This window comes from Rhinoderma darwinii, chromosome 4, assembly GCF_050947455.1.
Source record: "Rhinoderma darwinii isolate aRhiDar2 chromosome 4, aRhiDar2.hap1, whole genome shotgun sequence".
NCBI lineage: Eukaryota > Metazoa > Chordata > Amphibia > Anura > Rhinodermatidae > Rhinoderma > Rhinoderma darwinii.
The window spans coordinates 164,755,205-164,777,222 of record NC_134690.1 but is presented as its reverse complement, the minus strand read 5'-3'; the positions used below and the strand labels follow the sequence as shown (position 1 = coordinate 164,777,222).

Below are 22,018 nucleotides of genomic sequence, written 5' to 3'. Positions count from 1 at the left end.
CCTTGCAAAGGGTCTGTGCACACACTATTGCCCTTAGTGATGCTTTTAAAGCAATGGCTAAGAAATTAGAATTGCATTGGAGATGGAAGTACTCTGCAAAGAAACCAGTGTATACAGAGAGTGCAGATGACTTTCCATATCATCTAAGGATGTGGCTTTTGTCCTGGTCTTTTGTGAGATTTTGTGGCAAAAAAGCAGCAAAACTGGCATGTATGAATACACCCTAATACTGGCCATAAAAATGTATACTATCAAGTTCTAAGAGTAGAGACGTCAGATGGAAGACAACATTATAGCTATTTCTTTTCTAAATCTCTACATAACATGTACTGTAATTTGTGACCAGAAGATGAGAAATAAGGGGAAGGCATATGCTAGAAGAAATGGCCATTTATATAGAATCATAAAATAGTAAAAATAATGAGATTATATTTAAGTGGAATCGGGATATATCGCAGGATCATTTACAGACCCAAAACAACTGTCCGCATAATTGACAAATTATAAAATGAAAACATTTGGATGTAATGACTTTGTAACAAAGTTTGTCATTATGCCTCCTTTATAAAATACCAACATTTATATGTCCCTTGATAATGCTATTTATTTGGAATGATGCAGCAGTGACAATAGCTTAACTCAGATTTATCTCCATATTGTTGCCGGAAATAATATGATGAGTTGCATCTGGAAACCATAAGCTCAATAAATATAGCTTAACGTAATTGTATAGAATTAGCACAAGCAGGTCATTCCTCTTTTCCGCTAATTTGCTACCAAATCATCTGTAGACGCATAAAAGGAATAAGCAAACTAATAGCCATAGAAAGAAGATGTTACAAATTATTCCGATTTCTATTGAAAATATGTTTTTTTTTCTTACTCATCAATCTTGTCAGGGAAGCCCCAGCAATGTGCGGGCACAGTGTCTCCATGACCCGTGTGGATAAAGCTGTTCTTTAGAGGTCGACTAATATCATGAGCAGACAGTCCAGCTACAGATGTCACTGCGTTCCGTGGAAACTGACCAACCTTCAACGTTCGTTTGTTCTGACCTCTCCACCAGTAATTCTCAGCCCTGTGGGAAAGATAAATGCCATGAGACATCAAGCAATGATGAGTAGGCTTTACTCTGCAAAAGCAAAGGCATTCTTTGGGTCCATTCAGACGTTGCAGTTGCATTGCATTTTTACCACAATTTAGTGCGTTTTTCTATGCGGTTGCGGTAAATACGCATCCTCATCGAAAGACGGACCAAATCACGGTAAAAACTTATATGTGTTTTTCCGATGGAGATTCTCGATGCGGTTTTAACCGCACCTCAACCTCAATGTCTGAGTGGACCCTTAAAGGGGTTGTCTCATTATATACAACCACTTTTATAAGGGAAGCGCGTGGCTATCTGGTGATTGCTGCATCCCTGGCACAGAATCGATTTTGCCACGGGGAGCCGCAGACAGCTAGACATTTCCTATGTAGCAGCCGCTGCAGGGAGACAGTAGTATTACTATGGCCATTTAAATGAATGGCCGTCCATGTATGTCCATCTTCTGGCTCATAGAAGGGGTGTCAGGCGGAGGTTCCTCTGCTCTATGAAGTCTATGTACCCTAATAGGGCACATGGACAGGGTTTGTCTTCATGGAACAACCCCTTTAAGTGAGGCCCTGAACCAACAGAATAACAAAGCTAAATTAAAATATACAGAAGACTTTTTTGCTTTTTTCATTTAGAGACCTAAACAGATTCATAAGCAGTGATTGAGGCTTACCAGCAGTTGCCCTACAACTTCCCGCAATACAGGACACACTTCTGGAGTGGTTACGTGTTCAGTTTGTGCGATTAACTCTTTGCCCAATTAACACGTGGGTACACGCATAGTAAAGCGTGAGTCAGCCCTTCTTCCTGTCATCCCTAGAGGCACGCACAGACGGAGTATAATTCCTCAGATCTGTCACAAGCACTCCTTGATGGCTCCTGTGGAATTCCTTCCATCCCTTACTAATTATCTAGCCAAAAAACGTCAGCAATTGAGGGGGCCACGGGCAAGACATGACAGGTCTCCTTCTCCAACAAGGTTTATCATTTAAAGAAGAACAGAAATGAAGCCCCCAATCTACATAACAGTGTCTTACACTAGTTTCCCTCCACAACACCTTGTCAGGTACAAAGTTGCACGCCACCCTCCGCAATATCAGTACTTTACATGTGTTCAGTTTTGACTGCATTTACTAAGCAGTGTCTGAAATATCTAAAAAACGTCACCAGAGAAGGTTAGGAAGAGAAATATATATGGTGAAACGCAGAGTGAGACACATATTCACTTACTGTGCACAGGTAAACCTATTAACAGAAATCTGAATATGTCACTGTGAAATGTAAAATGTGTAGGCATTCGTCTGATGGTCCAACACTATTGGATGTTATAAACCAAAGAAAAATATTAATCATTATAATAATAAAAAACATACCTGAACAATTAAAATATATGATCAACATATAACACACGGATTATTCTCTTCGGTCCATTCCACAATCACACATACATGACATCTACCAGCATTTTCCCCAGTGTAAAACCTATATAGTAACGTCTGTATTAAGGTTACTTACGGAGGCCAAGAGAGAGAAGCCTAAGCTCTGTCCCCTATCCTGACAGGACTTCTGTCCTTGCTGCTCTTACACCTCTTTTCCCCTTCCCCCTTCACTTGTAACCCATCCCTTCAGTGAAGATCAGCTCACCTGCCCCCGCTGTGTAGCTGCCAGCAGGAATGGGAGCAGTGTGTGGGTGTGTGAGAGTGTATCTAAGCTGCAGCACGCCATTGGTACACAGGCAGGGTCAAAGGAAATGAGTGCATTTAAGTTCGTTGTTCTGCATTTAACCCATTCTTTGGCAGAGACTTTGGTTTTGTCATTAGAATGTTACATTACAAGCAGAGAAATCCTGTTCTGAAAAGAAAAACCTGAGCTGCTAAGTTGTGATGGAATCTAAATCATAGGTAATGAGTTGTGTTTACAATGTCAATATACAATGAATCTTAACGTTTGACACCTGCTGAATTATCACTATACTCTGTTCGTGTCCTACAAGAATAACTCGGCTGTGGACCTTGCCTTAACCACTTGTCATACAGATCTGAAATGATAATAGAAAACCACACGTTTCATATTGCATGAGGTCTTTTATTTCAAGTTCCTTCCCCATGTAAAACCTGTATCCCCCAAACCCACAAATATTACAAGGACGCTACAATTACGCTGTTTTTCAGAGCACCACAGTGTAAATGCTTCAACTTCTAATAGTAAAGCTGCCCGTAAACGTCAAGAGTTCCCACAGATGTGACTAGTGTTTTCTTTATGCAATTGCAACGTTTGTCAGAAAATCGGCATACACAGAACACTATGAATGACCCAAGTAGTTGGCGGGCAAATCAACAATTACCAAAAGCCGAATTGCCAAAGGGCAAAAAAAAGCCCTGTTTTCCAACTATTTACACTACTGTTCAAAAGTTTAGGGTCACTTAAAAACTTCCTTATTTTTGAAAAGAAAAGCACAGTTTTTTTCAATGAAGATAACATTAAATTAATCAGAAATACACTCTATACATTGTTAATGTGCTAAATGACTATTCTAGCTGCAAACGTCCGGTTTTTAATGCAATATCTACATAGGTGTATAGAGGCCCATTTCCAGCAACTATCACTCCAGTGTTCTAATGGTACATTGTGTTTGCTAACTGTGTTAGAAGGCTAATGGATGATTAGAAAACACTTGAAAAGCCTTGTGCAATTATGTTAGCACCGCTGTAAACAGTTTTGCTGTTTAGAGGAGTTGTAAAACTGACCTTCCTTTGAGCTAGTTGAGAATCTGGAGCATTACATTTGTGGGTTCGATTAAATTCTCAAAATGGCTAGAAAAAGAGAGCTTTCATGTGAAACTCGACAGTCTATTCTTGTTCTTAGAAATGAAGGCTATTCCATGCGAGAAATTGCCAAGAAACTGAAGATTTCCTATAACGGTGTGTACTACTCCCTTCAGAGGACAGGACTAACAGGCTCTAACCAGAGTAGAAAGAGAAGTGGGAGGCCCCGCTGCACAACTGAGCAACAAGACAAGTACATTAGAGTCTCTCCAGTGTCAACGTCTACAGTGAAGAGGCGACTCCGGGATGCTGGCCTTCAGGGCAGAGTGGCAAAGAAAAAGCCATATCTGAGACTGGCTAATAAAAGGAAAAGATTAATATGGGCAAAAGCTCACAGACATTGGACAGAGGAAGATTGGAAAAAAGTGTTATGGACAGACGAATCGAAGTTTGAGGTGTTTGGATCACACAGAAGAACATTTGTGAGACGCAGAACAACTGAAAAGATGCTGGAAGAGTGCCTGACGCCATCTGTCAAGCATGGTGAAGGTAATGTGATGGTCTGGGGTTGCTTTGGTGCTGGTAAAGTGGGAGATTTGTACAAGGTAAAAGGGATTTTGAATAAGGAAGGCTATCACTCCATTTTGCAACGCCATGCCATACCCTGTGGACAGCACTTGATTGGAGCCAATTTCATCCTACAACAGGACAATGACCCAAAGCACACCTCCAAATTATGCAAGAACTATTTAGGGAAGAAGCAGGCAGCTGGTATTCTATCTGTAATGGAGTGGCCAGCGCAGTCACAAGATCTCAACCCCATAGAGCTGTTGTGGGAGCAGCTTGACCGTATGGTACGCAAGAAGTGCCCATCAAGCCAATCCAACTTGTGGGAGGGGCTTCTGGAAGCATGGGGTGAAATTTCTCCCGATTACCTCAGCAAATTAACAGCTAGAATGCCAAAGGTCTGCAATGCTGTAATTGCTGCAAATGGAGCATTCTTTGACGAAAGCAAAGTTTGAAGGAGAAAATTATTATTTGAAATAAAAATCATTATTTCTAACCTTGTCAATGTCTTGACTATATTTTCTAGTCATTTTGCAACTCATTTGATAAATATAAGTGTGAGTTTTCATGGAAAACACAAAATTGTCTGGGTGACCCCAAGCTTTTGAACGGTAGTGTATTTAGTGGCATACACATACAGACATTTCCCACAAAGGAAAAGTGGATTGTAGGAATTATTGTGAATTTGAATTGTCCTACATGTATTTTTCTCGTTCGATTGAAAAGTAAATAATATGATCATAGTGTTAAGCAACTGTTGTGTTGTTGCTGAAGTTGCGTTACTGTTGTGCAACAGATCAATCGATAAGAATGAAAAGTTGTGCAATGAATTGAGTTGCACAACATCTGCATCCTCTGTTTAAGAGTTGCGCGACTACTTTAGAATAACCCTGGACTTACCATAAGGTTCAGTTCATACTTTATATACTGAAGCAGTATTTTTTAGCCTTTTTCAATTATACATTTTATCCCTGTAGGCTCCACTCATGGCAGCTTTGAGCCTTATTGCTTGAACTCTTGCTACTTGTGTACTCTTTCTAAATAAAGATATGCTATTAAAAATAATGAGAAACCTGAGGACTACCTTGAAATTTTAAAAGTTCAGGGACTTCATCAACTCATTCCTAATGTACCATGAGACATGTTTCGTATCTTCTCGATAACTCCACCTGTACCTCCAATATGTGACATCAGCAACATGTAGTCCTCATAAATACACACCCTGCCTGCTTTATACTGCACTATCACTGCACAACAAATGTTCTGTCCTGAAAAAGTCATGTTAAAATGATGTCAGTGAATGGGTTAAAAATCCATGCATATTCTTCTCTGGCCTGGTTGGCGCGATCAGTCTACTCAGCCTGTCTCTGACGCCAGGGCACAATTACGAGGTGTGGTAGTGATGGGCGCTCCCCTGTGACTCACTTTTAACTCTCCACCCAGACCTGATAACCTACCCACAGGGTGAGTCAGTGGTATACTCACTGTGTAACCCCTGATTTTCCAGTGTGTTAGCAAAATGACAAGTTAATAGTTAATAGAGTTAATTCCTGATGTAATGTATACTGACACAAATTCATCCTGTCATGGGCTACAAGAAAACAAAGAGATTTTAGTTTGCCATCAATGTACTGTAGGTGGTATAAAACGTTACCATTAATAAGCACTGGCCAACCACATTAGAAAGTACAGGTGGAGATGCTACATTTTACTCCTGCCAACTGTAGAAATTTGTTTTACTTCACTGCCGTATTATAGCTGGCACATTTGTACCCCATTCACTTATTTCGTGCTGATAGTTGGCATTTCTTCCTTACAACGGCTTATTTATCTGATGTTACAGGTTTTTTCTGGTTTTCCACTACTGAGACACAGATGAAGGTGTTTTTCATATCGACAAACAAGATTGTAGTTGTTGTTTTTGTAATGCATGTTGGAACCTGTCTAGTTACTATGGACACTACTTTGCATTAGTTTTCAAACTATGTATGTGGATAAATTTCAGGCTTTGACAGTATCTCAAGTGCCTTACCCACCAAGCCTTTAGTTCTTCACTTAAAACAAACCTCCAGTTTTTTTTTGTACAGAAACCTTATATCATATTATAACTGAGCAACCATATTCAAAGATAAAATGACTATCATTTATCAAAATTGTATTAATGATAGAGGAGTATTTTTCCCATATCCACCAGATTCCTTTAAAAGGGTTGTCTCTCTTCTGACAACTAGACCCCGCACCGATAAGCCGCTCCGATGGCCTGCAGGCACATAATGCTATGTACGGAGCCCGGAAGCAGTTGGCTCCGTACATGGCATAGCAGCCGTGCTGCAGAACTACAGGTCCGGCACTATTCACTTGAATAGGAGCAGAGCTGTAGTACTGCAGTTCGGCCGCTATTCCGTGGCCAGAGCGAAGTGCTTCCAGCATGTACGTCTGGTGCACGGAGGCACCGGACCAGCTGATCTGTGCGGGGTTCGGGTGTCGGACCCCCACAGATCATGTGCTGATGACCTATCCGGTGGATAGGTCATCAGTTGTCAGAAGGTGGAAAACCCCTTTAAGGCATGTACAAGCAGGTAAGTGGGTACCCAGGAATCATATGGGCAATACAATTAGGACTCATGCACGCGGCCGTAATTGTGTGCACGGTCCATGATTAGGGCACCGACGAGCCGCGGTGTGTCATCCGCGGGACCGTCCACAAATCACAGACCGTGCACACATTGATTTCAATGAGCCCGGACCGCAAATGCTGCCCGTATGATGACATGTCCTATATTTTTTACGGTCCGGGCTCTGGGCAAAACACGGACCGTGGAAACCACTGTCGTGTATCATTGGCCCATAGGTTATCATGTGTTTTTTACTATCCGCAATTTCTGCTCCGCAATAACGGATAGTATACGGCCGCAAATGCACGGTCGAGTGCATGAGGCCTTAGGGATTAAGTACCATCTTAATACAACCTAAGGCCTCATGCACACGACCGTATTTTTTCCCTCCCGTAAATACTGGCGTAAATACGGGTCCGGTGTCACACGTATTCAACCCGTTTTGCACCAGTATTTACGGACCCGTGCCTGTAAATACGGGTCCGGTGTCACCTGTATTCCACCCGTATTTACGGGCACGTATTCTCTGCAAAATTGCACTGCACTAATCGGCAGCCCTTTCCCTCTATCAATGCAGGATAGAGAGAAGGGGCAGCCCTTTCCGAGGTAAAAGTAATAGAAATTCATACTTACCCGGCCGTTGTCTTGGTGACGCGTCCCTCTCTTCACATCCAGCCCGACATTCCTGGATGATGCGGCAGTCCATGTGACCGCTGCAGCATGTGATTGGCCTGTGATTGGCTGCAGCGGTCACATGGGCTGAAACGTCATCCAGGGATGTCGGGCCGGATGTCGAGAGGGACGCGTCACCAAGGCAACGGCCGGGAGGCCGGACTGGAGGAAGAAGCAGGAAGTTCTCGGTAAGTATGAACGTCTTTTCTTTTTTTTACAGGTTGCTCTATATTGTGATCGGAATTCACTGTCCAGGGTGCTGAAAGAGTTACTGCCGATCAGTTAACTCTTTCAGCACCCTGGACAGTGACTATTTACTGACGTCGCCTAGCAATGCTGCCGTAATGACGGGTGCACACACGTAGCCACCCGTCATTACGGGAGCTCCATAGACTTCTATGGGCTGCCCGTGCCGTTATTACGGCCTGAAATAGGACATGTTCTATCTTTTTCAACGGCACGGGCACCTTCCCGTAAGAAAACGGGAAGGTACCCGTGGCCAATAGAAGTCTATGAGCCCGTTATTACGGGTCGTAATTACGACCCATAATAACGGGAGTTTTTACGGTCCTGTGCATGAGGCCTTATAGAGAGGTTTCCAACATAAAGGTGTTGATAGAACATTTTGCCGTGGATTAGCAATATAAGACCATTGTTGGTCAGTTAGTGTGAAAGCAAGGTATAACTTACAATTGTTAATGTAGGACAAATGGGTGCCGGACAAGGAGTGGGTCAGACAGGAGTATAAAATTAAACCTAGGCCCAGAGATTGGGGCTCATTTTTAAAACCTTATACACTCAAAGAACTAAATGGGGACACATAATAATAAAAGATCTATCAAGAGCAGCTAGTTGACAGTTTCATCTACCAACAAAATTATTTTGTTTGCTAGATTTTAAATCTGAGGATTAAATAGCCAAATATAAGAAAAGTTATAATAAAAACTAGTATAGAAAACCCGTTACACAGGTTTGCTAGCAAAAGGAATGACGATAAGTAATTGTAAAAAATATTATAAAAAAATATAAGTGTATTTTAAAAGCTAATTACCAAAATTTGAAAGCTAAGAAAAATGCGGAAGATTTTGCTGAATAATAGATTATTCACCCAGGGTAAAGGTATAATGTAGTAGTGTTACCTGCAGTCCTATGTAACACCACAGATAACACAGTGATAACTCTCCGATTACAGATAATGTAGTAGATGTTACCTGCAGTCCTATGTAACACCACAGATAACACAGTGATAACTCTCCGATTACAGATAATGTAGTAGATGTAACCTGCAGTCTTATGTAACACCACAGATAACACAGTGATAACTCTCTGAGTACAGATAATGTAGTAGTGTTACATGCAGTCCTATGTAACACCACAGATAACACACAGTGATAACTCTCTGAGTACAGATAATGTAGTACATGTAACCTGCAGTCTTATGTAACACCACAGATAACACAGTGATAACTCTCTGAGTACAGATAATGTAGTACATGTAACCTGCAGTCCTACATAACACTACAAATAACACACAGTGATAACTCTCCGATTATAGATAATTTAGTAATGTTACCTGCAGTCCTACGTAATACCACAGATAACACAGTGATAACTCTCTGATAGATAATGTAGTAGACGTTACCTGCAGTCCTTTGTAACACCACAGATAACACAGTGATAACTCCCTGAGTACAGATAATGTAGTAGTGTTACCTGCAGTCCTATGTAACACCACAGATAACACACAGTGATAACTCTCTGATTATAGATAATGTTGTAGTGTTACCTGCAGTCCTATGTAACACCACAGATAACACAGTGATAACTCTCTGAGTACAGATAATGTAGATGTTACCTGCAGTCCTATATAAGGCTCTTTTCACACGACATGGTCGGCCTATAAAAACGGCAGTTTTTCTCGGCCGTTTTGCATCCGTTCCATTTCCGTTATGTGTTTCAGTTTTTAACGGCCGATTTTGACCCGTTTGGCATCAGTTTTTTTTCCCTGACCGTTTTAAAAACGGATGAATTTCATTTGTAACGCCTCATGCACACGACAGTTGTGCCACTTGGGCTGCTTTTAACAGAAGCCAATAGTCTTCACGGACCCATTCACTTTAGCGGGTGAATCGGGTCCGTGAAAAAGGATCAGAGTCTCCGATCTGAGATAGGACATGTTCTATCTTTCCTCGGATCACCGACGGGACTCGGCCGGCGCACACTATCGTGTGCATGAGGCGTTAATTTTCTGCCACACAGCCACTGTAGATAATGCCACACACTGCCCTCTGTAGATAATGCCACACACTGCCACAGCCCCCCTTGTAGATAATGCCACACACTGCCCTCTGTAGACATTGCCACACAGCACCCTGTAGGTATTGCCACAGCCCCCTGTAGATAATGCCACACACTGCCCTCTGTAGATAATGCCACACACTGCCCTCTATAGATAATGCCACACACTGCCATCTGCAGATGCCACACACTGCCCTCTGCAGATGCCACACACTACCTTCTGCAGATGCCACACACTGCCCTCTGTAGATACTGCCACAGCCCACCTGTAGGTAATGCCACAAAGCCCCCCTTGTAGGTAATGCCGCACAGCCCCCCTTGTAGGTAGTGCCACACAGCTCCCCTTGTAGGTAGTGCCACACAGACCCCCCTGTAGGTAATGCCACACAGCCCCCCTGTAGGTAGTGCTACACAGCACCCTAGTACATAGCCACCCCCCATAGATGGCACCCCTCCTACCTTCCTCTAAGGACCGCTCCAGGAGAAGTCCCTGACATCACTGTCCATATATGGACAATGACGTCAGGGACTTCTCCTGGAGTGGAATCACCGGCCACAGCGTGGAGGATTCCGCTTCAGGAGTAGGGGACCGCTGAAAGAGAAGTCTCTGACGTCACTGTCCATATCCTGGAGCGGAATCCCCGGCCACAGCATCGGCCGAAGCTGTGCCCGGGGATTAGGGATTCAGCTCCTACAGGGAGCAACAAAATACCCTCCTCCTCCTCGCATGCACTTCACACTGTGAGGAGGAAAAGAGAGCGATATTGAGCGAGGACGTGGTGTCCAATCAACTGTGCCTCGGAATCCACGTGGTGTCCTTAACTGTTGTCCAATCAACTGTGCCTCGGAAACCACGTGGTGTCCTTAACTGTGCTTCGGACACCACGTCCTTCCCGATTATATATAAGATGACGACATGTCCATATTTGTAAGCGTTGTAAGTTCCCAAATGGGAGGGAACTGGTACCTGCCCTCGATGACTGTTATGACATCATTGATCTGAATGTGCAGCTTGTCTGGCTCTTGAAAATCCTGAAGTGCTCTCATATCTGTTGGCTGAGCCTGTGACACAGAGAATATAGCAATGTAATTTTTCAGTGTGAAATATATTGATTCTATGTAAATCAACTAGCATGTAATTTCACCCAAACTTACTGTAATATGCATTAGTAATTAAAAGCCTATTCAATTAAACAGGACTACCATGAAATAGTAGTGAACACCTACTCTAACCATAATGTGTCAGACCTAGTTTTCTAGCAGCAGGAACTGAATGGAGCTTAGTTATAGCAGGCCTGTGTAGTATATGTAGCTCGAGAATAGAGAGTTTTAGCCACTACTAAAAATCAAATACCACTTTACCAGAGTCACAGTTCTTTTCATGCTTTTATCATGGTATAACAATAAAACGAACCATTGAATTTCTTGTATGAGAATCAGTGATTTACTTTAAACTAGTAGAGCCATCTATACTACCAAAAGTTACAAGGTCTTGATGTCTTCTAGTATTATTTTGTGAATGGTCATTGTTATAAAACAAAGACAAAGTCTGTTACTAGGTGAATAAAGACTGGTGTATAAATATCAAAACATGTAGCTTAACCCAATTAGGACCAAACAAGATACGTGTACGTCAGGGGCATAGCTATAGGGGATACAGAGATAGCAGTCGCACCCGGGCCCTGGAGCCAAAGGAGGCCAAAAAGCCCCTTAGCCGCATAAGAAGACACCAGTATTGCAAATTATATATCGTAGGTGGGGGCCCTGTTATAGATTTAGCATTGGGTGCTGCGAGTGTCAGGTGTATATTACAGCTGACACCCTGCTCTAACGGCCAGGATCAGAGTTAACTTCGATTCCGATCGGTTTAATCAATTCGATGCCACGGTCAATAGCGACTGCTGCATTTAAGTCTTCATAAAGGAGGGGCGGCCCTAGGACAACCCATTGGCCAACCCTGTGATGCAATTGCAGGGTGCCGACGGTTGTCATTGCAGCCTGGGAGCCTGATAAAGAACCCTAGGTCTGCCATCTTTGTGCTCCTATTAAGCCCTAATGAAAAACCTGTAAAAAGCAGTTAAATAAAAAAAATATATACGCAAATATAAAATAAAAGGTCAGAAAACACATTTTAAAATTATTCCCCAAAAGTAATGTAAAAAAATATATATAGACATCAATTCTATTGCTGCATCCATAAAAGTCCAAACTATTACAATATAACGTTATTTAACCCACACATTGAACGGCAAAAAAAAAAAATGAACACGTCAGATTTGCTGGTTTTTGGTCAGTTTGTCTCCTACAAAAATTGGAATAATAAGTGATCAAAAAGTTGTATATACCCCAAAATTGTGCCAATAAAAACGACAGCTTGCCCCACAAAAGCACTCACACAGCTGCATTGATAGAAAAGTTAAAAAAAGTTCTGGGTTTCATAATATGGTGACGCCACAATTTTTTTGTTTTTTATCAAATGGTTTTTATTTTGTAAAAGTAGTAAAACAGGAATCTAACTATATAAATTTGTTATTGCCATAATCGTATTGACCAACAGAATAAAGTTAACATGTCAATTTTACTGCAGGGTGAATGCCGTAAAAATGTAACCCAAAAAACAATAAGGAAATTGCTGTTTTTTTTCCATTCCACAAAATTATTTGGCTCTTGGTAGGCTAAAACTAAAATGGAAAAAGAAAAATTCTGGCCTGGTCATTAAAGGGTTAAAAACCCATAGTGAATAAAGCTAGAAAGCTTGACCATGTAACGTGGCCATACCTCTATGAGGAAGTCTCTCAGTGCTACAAAAGTTGGCCTGTCTTCAGGTTTGTGAGCCCAACACTGCAGCATGACATTATATATGTCTTGCGGGCTGTCTTCTGGTCGTGTTAGCCGCTCACCCTCTTTATCAATCTTATGTAGGATCTACAGAGAAAAAACATACAGGTAAATCCAACTCAGTACTGAGAGTAAACCCTTTAGTAAGGTATTAAGGAAAGCAGTGTGTAGAGACAACCTAAATCACACTTAGGGCCTGTTCACATCAGTGTTGCTTTTCCGTTAATAGTCAACTGTGCTATTGATTCCGTAAAAAAACGGAAACCTTTAGCAATGGAAGCATTACCATTGAAATCAATGGTTTCCATTTGCCTTTCCATTGATGGGTTCCTCCGACGAAAAGGTCTAACGGAACCCATCAACGGAATGGAGTGATATTGAAGAAGAACTCCAAATGTATTATCCCCCCGTCTTTCAAATTTAATGTAGTGTTATGTAGTGATGTGTATTAACTTTCCTGGTGCTGTATTTCCCGGGCCGCCACTCCGTTCCAGGCTGCCGTGGGGTCACGTGGTATTCATTTTGACTACCTGTACCCTACAGCGTCTGCTGTAGGGACCGAAAGTCAGGCTCTCAATGCAAGTATGAGAGCCTCTTGCATTGAGAGACTGACATCCGGTTTCTACAGTAGACGGTGTAGGATTTGGGTTGTCAACGTGCAGATCATGTGACACAATGGTTTCCCGGAATAAAGTGGCGTCCCGTGAAATACAGCACCAGGTAAGTTGTTAGACATTACTACATTACATTTGCAAACAGTAGGGGCGGAGGGGATGTGTTAGCGGGAAAGAACAAACTTGGAGTGCTTCTTTAAAAAGACTGGTACAGTAAATATTTATAAGCCAAAGATAATTAGAAATCTAAAAAATTTTCAGTAAACAACATATTTTCAATGCGTTCCTTTATTATAGTCAGTTATGCTTAATCTTTCATGCAGAGGGCACTGCATGATCAAGTGAGCATTAAATATTGTGTTAATTCTTTTACAATAAGGGTAAGTTCACACAGGGCGGATATGCTGCGTAAAGATACACAGCGTATCCGCCCTGGCGGCCGCAGGGAATTCGGACGAAAAACCGTACCAAATTGTGATGCAGTTTTTCGTCCGGAATGTCCGCTGCGGAAAACAAAAGAGAAAAAAAATATGCACCTGCTTACCGTCTGACGTCCTGCAGACCGGACTCCTGGGATGACATTTCATCCCATGTGACCACTGCAGCCTATCATTAGCTGCAGCGGTCAAATGGGATGAAATGTCAATCAAGGAGGGCGGCCTGGACGAAGATGCACAGAATTCTGGGCATGTATGAGATTTTATTTTTTTATGAGTTGCGATTCTTGTGGCGGAATCAAAGCTTTTTCGCCGCAAAAATGACAACATCTGCTATTTGTTGTGGGTTTTACCTCCTCATTGAATTCAATGGGGAAAACCTGCATCAAAAAAGCAGCGATTACGCAAATACAATTGCCATGCTGCGGATTAAAAAAACACACGGCAGGCCAATTTCGGAGCGTTTTTTCCGCTAATCATTTACGCAGCATATGGATGAGATTTTCTCAAATCTCATGCACTCTGCTCCTGCTACTACTGTTATATACCACCAAAAAAAAGAGAACCCATAGAATCTATAAGTCAAATGTAAAAAACAATCTTTTTATTCCATAAATTATAACAATTACATATACACAATATAAAAAATGAATTACAGATATCAGGATGATCGCCAAGGAAGAGTAAGTATTCAGCAGATATTTGTATATACCAGAATACTTATTATACAGGCCACAAAGAAGTGCATAGTGCAAAAAAGAGATCAGGCATAGTATAAACCGTGTAATGGGCCTGTGTTGTTAGCAGTCCCTATGGAGAGTCTAGGATAGAGCCTATATCACTATTCCATTTGATTTACAAATACTGACCATAAAGTGCTTAGTGCAAAGAGGTTTCAGAGGAAATCTAAGATGGAGAGTGAAGTACTGACCCATGTGGCTGGAACTCAGGATTGGCGACCTGCCCCAACGCGTTTCGGCTTCCGCCCTCGTCTGGGGGTCAATCCTGATCTCTTTTTTGCACTATGCACTTCTTTGTGGCCTGTATAATATGTATTCTGGTATATCCAAATATCTGCTGAATACTTACTCCTCCTTGGCGAGCCTCTTGTTATCTGTGATTCATTTTTAATATTGTGTATATGTAATTATTATAATTTATGGAATAAAAAGATTGTTTTTTACATTTGACTTATAGACTATGGGTTCTCTTTTTTTGGTGGTATATTGTATATGAGGAGTACAGTCGTGTTACTTGGGAGGAATTCTCATGTAGAATGATTCATATGTATGCCCTATATATAGGTTCTACTACTGTTATATGCTGCAAGTTTTCTGCAACTAAATCCATTGTGAAAATTCCACAGTATTTACTCTACATGTGAACCCGGCCGTAATGTAAAGTAAAATACCACCTTTCGCCAAAATTTCAAGTTGAATAGCTTTGCAAAAACTGAGGGAGCAGCTGAGAAAGGTATTGCAGTACTGTCTTAATCATTTAAATGATACAACGCAGTAATACATTGCACAGCCGCTACTAAAGTAACGGTGTGCTATTACAAACAAAAATGAAATCCATGTCAACAATGGAGGATGTAGCATTCGTACAACGCTGCGGCCCCATTAAATCAAGTGATTGGCAGGGGTGCTGAAAATCAGAACCCCACCTATCAAATATTGATGGCCTCTGCTGAGAATTTTAACTCCTTTAAGTCTAGGTAACTACTAGAAGTTCTACATGACAGAAAATATAAAAAATAAAAGCCAATTATTTTTTTCTCATAATAAATTAAACACTTTACAGTCAATTTCCTTTCCATCTAGATCTTTACTTAGGGTCTATTCACAGTTGTTACTGTATGGAATAGAACCGTTGACCAGTTGACTACATTAGTCATTGCAAAGGGATCCAGTTAAAAAAAATGGAAGGACTTTTTTGTTTTTAACAAAGGGACCCTATGAGCCACGTCAGAGCCTTCCCTCGGAGGTATACGTCGGGAAATACTCCCGACATATATCTCTCATAGAAGATTTAAACGCAGTGTGAATAGAGTCTTACTAAATTCTGCAGACAGGTAGTATATACAGTCTTACCTGACTACCATTTAGGCCAATCCATGGTTCCTGCCCATAAGTGAACATCTCCCACAGTGTCACCCCAAACATCCATGTGTCACTTGCATGAGAAAATGTACGAGTCTTTAGGCTCTCTGGAGCACACCTGTTAGATCAGCAGTGAAAGAAAAGTGAGCAAAAGAATACAAATTGTCTTCAAGCAAAGATATTGAATATCCACTCTTCTATTATTTCAACGTCCTGTACTTTGTTACCCCAGGAAATAAGAACTGCCACAAGTGTCTCTAGGCCAATTACAGTGTGCATGTCTATGGGGGAGTCAGAATGAAGAACTGATGAGTATGCCCAGCTGAAAAGTAACTTTCCAAAAATGTTGATGATACATTTCCCATCAATATAACACAATATTCCTAATGATCTAACAAAATAGCTTTTTTTTTTTTAAATGAAATATTTGTGTACTTGTGTATTTTTCTGGGCTGTTCATGCGACAGAACTTAAGGCATCACCTGTAATTTTCTTATATTACTCACCAAGCAAATGGCACTTTGCGATGCTCCTGCATGACGTAGTGATCATCATTTTTGGGTAGAGCTCTCATGAGGCCAAAGTCCCCAATCTTAACCAAATCATTGGAGGAAAGCAAAATATTTCTGGCTGCAAGATCCCGATGGATAAAACGTTTGGATTCAAGGTAGGCCATGCCATTAGCAATCTGTATAGCATAGTGACAGAGTGTGGAGATAAGGAAGTAACTCAGGTTCTTACGCAAGCGTTCCAAAAGGGAGCCCAATGGAGCAAGTTCTGTAACCTGGGAAATAGCAAAGGAGACATTGTCAGCTATTCATTTAGAGCTGGAATGTAAAAATTACCAGATCGCCAGTATAAAGTATGTTTTACATGACCCAATCCGGTCATTCAGGAATTCCTGTTAATCATTTAAATAATTAAAAATAACGTTTTTGCTGTTTGGGTATCACTATATCCATAGGGACTATTGGTTAATATCTCCTAATTTTACAATCCTGAAAATAATTATTAGTTTATATAGGTTTTATCTTTTTAGTACCTACATATTGCAGTACTCTGCTCACAGAGGCAGGAGGAGCACACTAGATCTGTCATTATATGACAGCCGCTATATGCTTTCTCTGTCTGGGAAGAGTGATTTGCTTCTGTAGCAACAGACGGCATTGAATGCTGTCAGCGACAGCATTCAGCACCGAGTACAATCACCTGGCCGCTGAATGCCATGAAGGGTGAGCAAGAGAGTCGTCAGGGCAGATTTTCAAGTTTTGTCCATTCCTGGAGTAGCTTGAGTTTTCGGTGACAGTCAAAACAAATAATGTGCTGTCTAAAAATGTAATGTAATAATACTCCTGTCACAATGTAACTACATGCAAAGCCACACCATACCATTTTCATAGGATGTGTAAGGACCACACCATAAAGCCTGATGAGGTTGACATGGTCAAGAGAATGCATGGCATTGACCTCTCTAATGAAATCATCCAAGGCATCTGGCTGTGTAAGTACATCCGTCTTCAAGCACTTCACAGCGACATTGAACTGGAAAAAAAAAAAGTGAAATTTGCAGAGCTCTGCTTCATAAATGACATAATATTTAGGTCATTCCCTTTAATTAAACTAATCAGTACGGAAATGCTTCACATTGTTTGTATTGACACACGTGTTGTGTCTTCATTTGTTTTAGATTACCCAGGCTGTCCTTTGAAGAATGAGTATCACAATGTCAATGACATTAGAATGTCTTAAACATTACAATATGTTCATCAGAGAAAAAATGTGGGGCACATTGTTTTTATTTTTTATATAGCTATGGAGTTGAAAATGGCTCAAGCACATAAGATCTATTCATGCAGTACCTGGACACAATTTTTTTGCATGTTTTCCTAGTGTCTAATAGTTTTCAGTTTGGGGTAGGGTATAATTTATTGCAAAGAACCACCAAATTTTCAAAGCACACGCAAAAAACTGTTGGGCAGCCGCCACTGTGTAAGGCCAAGTTTGCGTTATAGAAAAAAAAAACGCTGCAGATGCTACATTTAGTTTATTTTATGACATTTAAACAACATTTACATTTTTAGTTTCATGCTCTAATATACCGTACAGGGGTACTCAACTGGCAGACTGCGGACACCAGCTGTCCGGACCCCTGTTGTCTGGACCAGGAGGGGTGCAGTGTTTCCGTTAATCTGCGCAACTGTGCAGTTTCCGAACTCAACCCGCTCATCTCACAGCTGGAATTACAGCAGCGCAGCTGCAGACTTGTTAATGGAGGCGGTACGTGCCTCCTTTGCTGCAGCAGCACGTAAGCATCCTTTAGGGTATGTTCACACAGAATTTTTTGCAGGCAGAAAAATCTGATTTTGACATGCCTGCACTTTCAGTGAAAAACGCTTTCTCTGCCTCCCATTGATTTAAATTAGAGATCAGAGACGGAACCGCGGGAAGAAAGAGCATGTCGCTTAGTTTTCCCACGAGTGATTTTTTTCTGCTCGTGGGAAAAAAAACTCCTCTGCCTCATATTGAAATCAATAATTTCGGCAGTTTTTTGGCACGATTTCCGCGTCAAAAAACTAAAAAAACTCAGTGTGAACTAGGCCTAAGAGTTCCAGAGTACGCTTAGGTGCTGAAAAAGCAGAGGGGAGACTACTATTAATGTAGGGCACATGGGATTTCTAACCTAGTACCTTCATGTACTTCACATTAAACCTCACTTTAGTAACTATATGCACATAATCCTAATTAGTCTCACATTATCCCAATTCACCTCAAATAATCCCAATTTGCCTCACATAATCTCCATGCACTTCACATAATCCTAATGTGCCTCCCATTAGGCACACTATGGTTACTAATTTGTGGTACCTGGGGTGACTTACTTTTATAATGTGAGGCAAATGTGTTTATTACTTTAATAAGCCCATGTGTCTTGAATAGTAAGTAACCCCATGTACCTACCATTAGGAACCCTATGCGCCTCATTCAGGGGCGGCTTGGCCACGCACTTCACCGGGAATTTTCTCGGTGGGCCGGCTGCTCCACTGCTCAGGGGCCACTCTGTTGTACAGTCCTGTACAGGGTTGCACCGTCCATGAGGCGAGATGAGCATCTTGCTTCAGGCAGCGACCTGCTGCCTCTCTGTTGGGGGGAGGCTCCACTGAAACCAACCGCCACCACCCCCTCCAGCACTAATTGTACCTGCATCTATAGGACGCAGATGCAATTACATGCATAAGTGCTGAATGCCGACTATTCAACGCTTTACAATGACGCTGATTGGCAGGGCAAAAATGACTTGCCCCGCCAATCAGCGCCTTTCAACGACGATAGCAGCGCGATGACGCTTCCGTTGTTAAAAGGCGCTGATTGGCAGGGGGAGCTATCTATAGGAGGAGCTATTTGCAGGGCACTATCTACAGGGTTGGGCTATATTGGGACACTACATACAGGGGTGGGTTACCTATGGGGCATACCTACAGGGGGACTATATGAAGGGCACTGTCTACAGCAGGGGGTCTCAAATTTGGCCGAGTAAGTGGGCCACATATAGAAAAAATGTGAGGTTGACGGGCCGCATTACGTTCAAACTTGATACAATACAAAATTATTGTTAATCAATTAGTTATTTGAACTGCTATAATGATACTACATTACTATAATAATACTACATTACTACATTACTATAACAATACTACATTACTATAATAATAATAATACTACATTACTATAACAATACTACATTACTATAACAATACTACATTACTATAATAATAATAATACTACATTACTATAACAATACTACATTACTATAATAATACTACATTACTATAATAATACTACATTACTATAACAATACTACATTACTATAATAATAGCGCTAGGTTTAAACATAACTGAAATTTGCACGTTAACTCCACGTGCTTATTTTAACAATCCAGTTTTCCAGTTTAACTGTCGCTACATGCAGTCCGGCGTTTCAGTTGGCAGACACACGAATATCAAGATTCGGCAGCCTCTTTTAGATAGTGCCACAGAGCTCTCTGTAGATAATGCCACAGTGCCCTCCGCAGATACTGCCACAATGCCCCCTGTAGATACTGCCACACACCCACCCATAGATAATGCCACAGTGCCCTCTGTAGATAATGCCAATGCCCCCTGTAGATAATGCCACAGCGCCCTCTGTAGATAATTACACACCCTCCCTAGATAATACCACAGTGTCCTCTGTAGATATTGCCACCCATAGATAATGCCACAATGCCCTCCGCAGATACTGCCACAATGCCCCCTGTAGATACTGCCACACACCCACCCATAGATAATGACACAGTGCCCTCTGTAGATAATGCCAGTGCCCCATGTAGATAATACCACAGTGCCCTCTGTAGATAATTCCACACCCTCCCTAGATAATACCACAGTGTCCTCTGTAGATATTGCCACCCATAAATAATGCCACAGTGCCCTCCGCAGATACTGCCACACACCCACCAATGGATAATGCCACGGTGCCCTCTGTAGCTATTGACACAGTGCCCCCTGTAGATAATGCCACAGCGCCTTCTGTAGATAATTCCACACCCTGCTTAGATAATACCAGTGTCCTCTGTAGATATTGCCACACACCCACCCATAGATAATGCCACAATGCCCTCTGTAGATACTGCCACACCCACCCATAGATAATGCCACAGTGCCCTCTGTAGATAATGCCACAGTGCCCCCGGTAGATAATGCCACAGCACCCTCTGTAGATAATGCCACACACCCCTAGATAATGCCACAGTGTCCTCTGTAGATATTGCTACACATCCACCCATAGATAATGCCCCAGTGCCCTCTGTAGATAATGCCACATCCCCCTAGATAATGCCAGTGTCCTCTGTAGATATTGCCACACACCCATCCATAGATAATGCCACAGTGCCCTCTGTAGATAATGCCACAGTGCCCTCTGTAGATAATACCACACCTCCTAGATAATGCCACAGTGCCTCTGCAGATATTGCCACACACCCACCCGTAGATAATGACACAGTGCCCTCTGTAGATAATTCCACACTGCCCTCTGTAGATAATTCCACAGTGCCCTCTGTAGATAATTCCACAGTGCCCTCTGTAGATGCTGCCACAGTGCCCTCTGTTGATAATGCCACCCCTTCCAGTAGATAGATCCATTGGGGCTCCCACTAGGAGTGGAATCCCCAGTCAGAGCATTGCCAACGCTTTGGCTGGGGATTCCTCTGTTGGAGGAGCCCCTGACGTCACTGTCCATAGACAGTGACGTCAGGGGATCCTCCTGTATTGGAATGTGATGTCAGGGGCAACCCCAGAGCCAGTGTCCCAGAGCAGGAGACTAGTATAGACTCTGCTCCGGAACTCTGGGGAAGCCACTGACATCTGTCCATATATGGAGACTGATGTCAGGGGCTTGCCCAGAGCCGGAGTCCCGGAGCAGAGCTGAGTCTAGCACACTGCCTGGGATTCCAGCACTGCTCCTGACATCACAGTCCATTTATGGACAGGGATGTCAGGGGCAAGGCCAAAGTGCGAGTCATGGGCAGAGCCCTAGTAGCGCGAGTCATGGGTAGAGCCCGAGTAGTGCTCTTCCTAGGACGCCAGCTCTGCTAGTTAAATCAACCCCAGAGTCAGAGTCCCAGGCAGAGCGATACTAGCACTCTGCTCTGGGGAAGCCCCTGACATCACTGTCCATGTATGGACAGTGATCTCAGAGGTTTCCCCAGAGTCCCGGAGCAGAGCCTATACTAGTGCTCTGCCCGGGACTCCGGCTCTGGGGAAGCCTTGGACATCACTGTCCATATATGGACAGTGATGTCAGGAGCAGAGGTGGAGTCCCAGGAAGAGCACTACTAGCGTTCTGCCCAGGACTCCAGCTCTGGGGTTGCCCCTGACATCTCTGTCCATATATGGACAGCGATGTCAGGAGCAGTGCTGAAATCCCAGGCAGAGTGCTAGAAGCGGCTCAGCTCCGGGACTCCAGCTCTGGGCAA

General features: G+C 42.3%; 1 protein-coding gene across 5 annotated transcripts in view; it reads right to left on the bottom strand.

Annotated features, from left to right (window-relative positions):
* TNK2 (tyrosine kinase non receptor 2) overlaps positions 1–22,018 on the bottom strand; it is a 297,927-nt gene that overhangs the window by 29,231 nt on the left and 246,678 nt on the right. For all 5 annotated transcript variants that reach the window (XM_075861814.1, XM_075861815.1, XM_075861811.1 and 2 more), the window contains 6 exons: positions 17,394–17,546; positions 16,511–16,788; positions 15,996–16,122; positions 12,792–12,938; positions 10,981–11,075; positions 884–1,078 (listed from right to left, as the gene is read on the bottom strand). In XM_075861814.1, the coding sequence (XP_075717929.1) occupies positions 884–1,078; positions 10,981–11,075; positions 12,792–12,938; positions 15,996–16,122; positions 16,511–16,788; positions 17,394–17,546 (995 nt within the window). The remainder of the gene's footprint in view (positions 1–883; positions 1,079–10,980; positions 11,076–12,791; positions 12,939–15,995; positions 16,123–16,510; positions 16,789–17,393; positions 17,547–22,018) is intronic.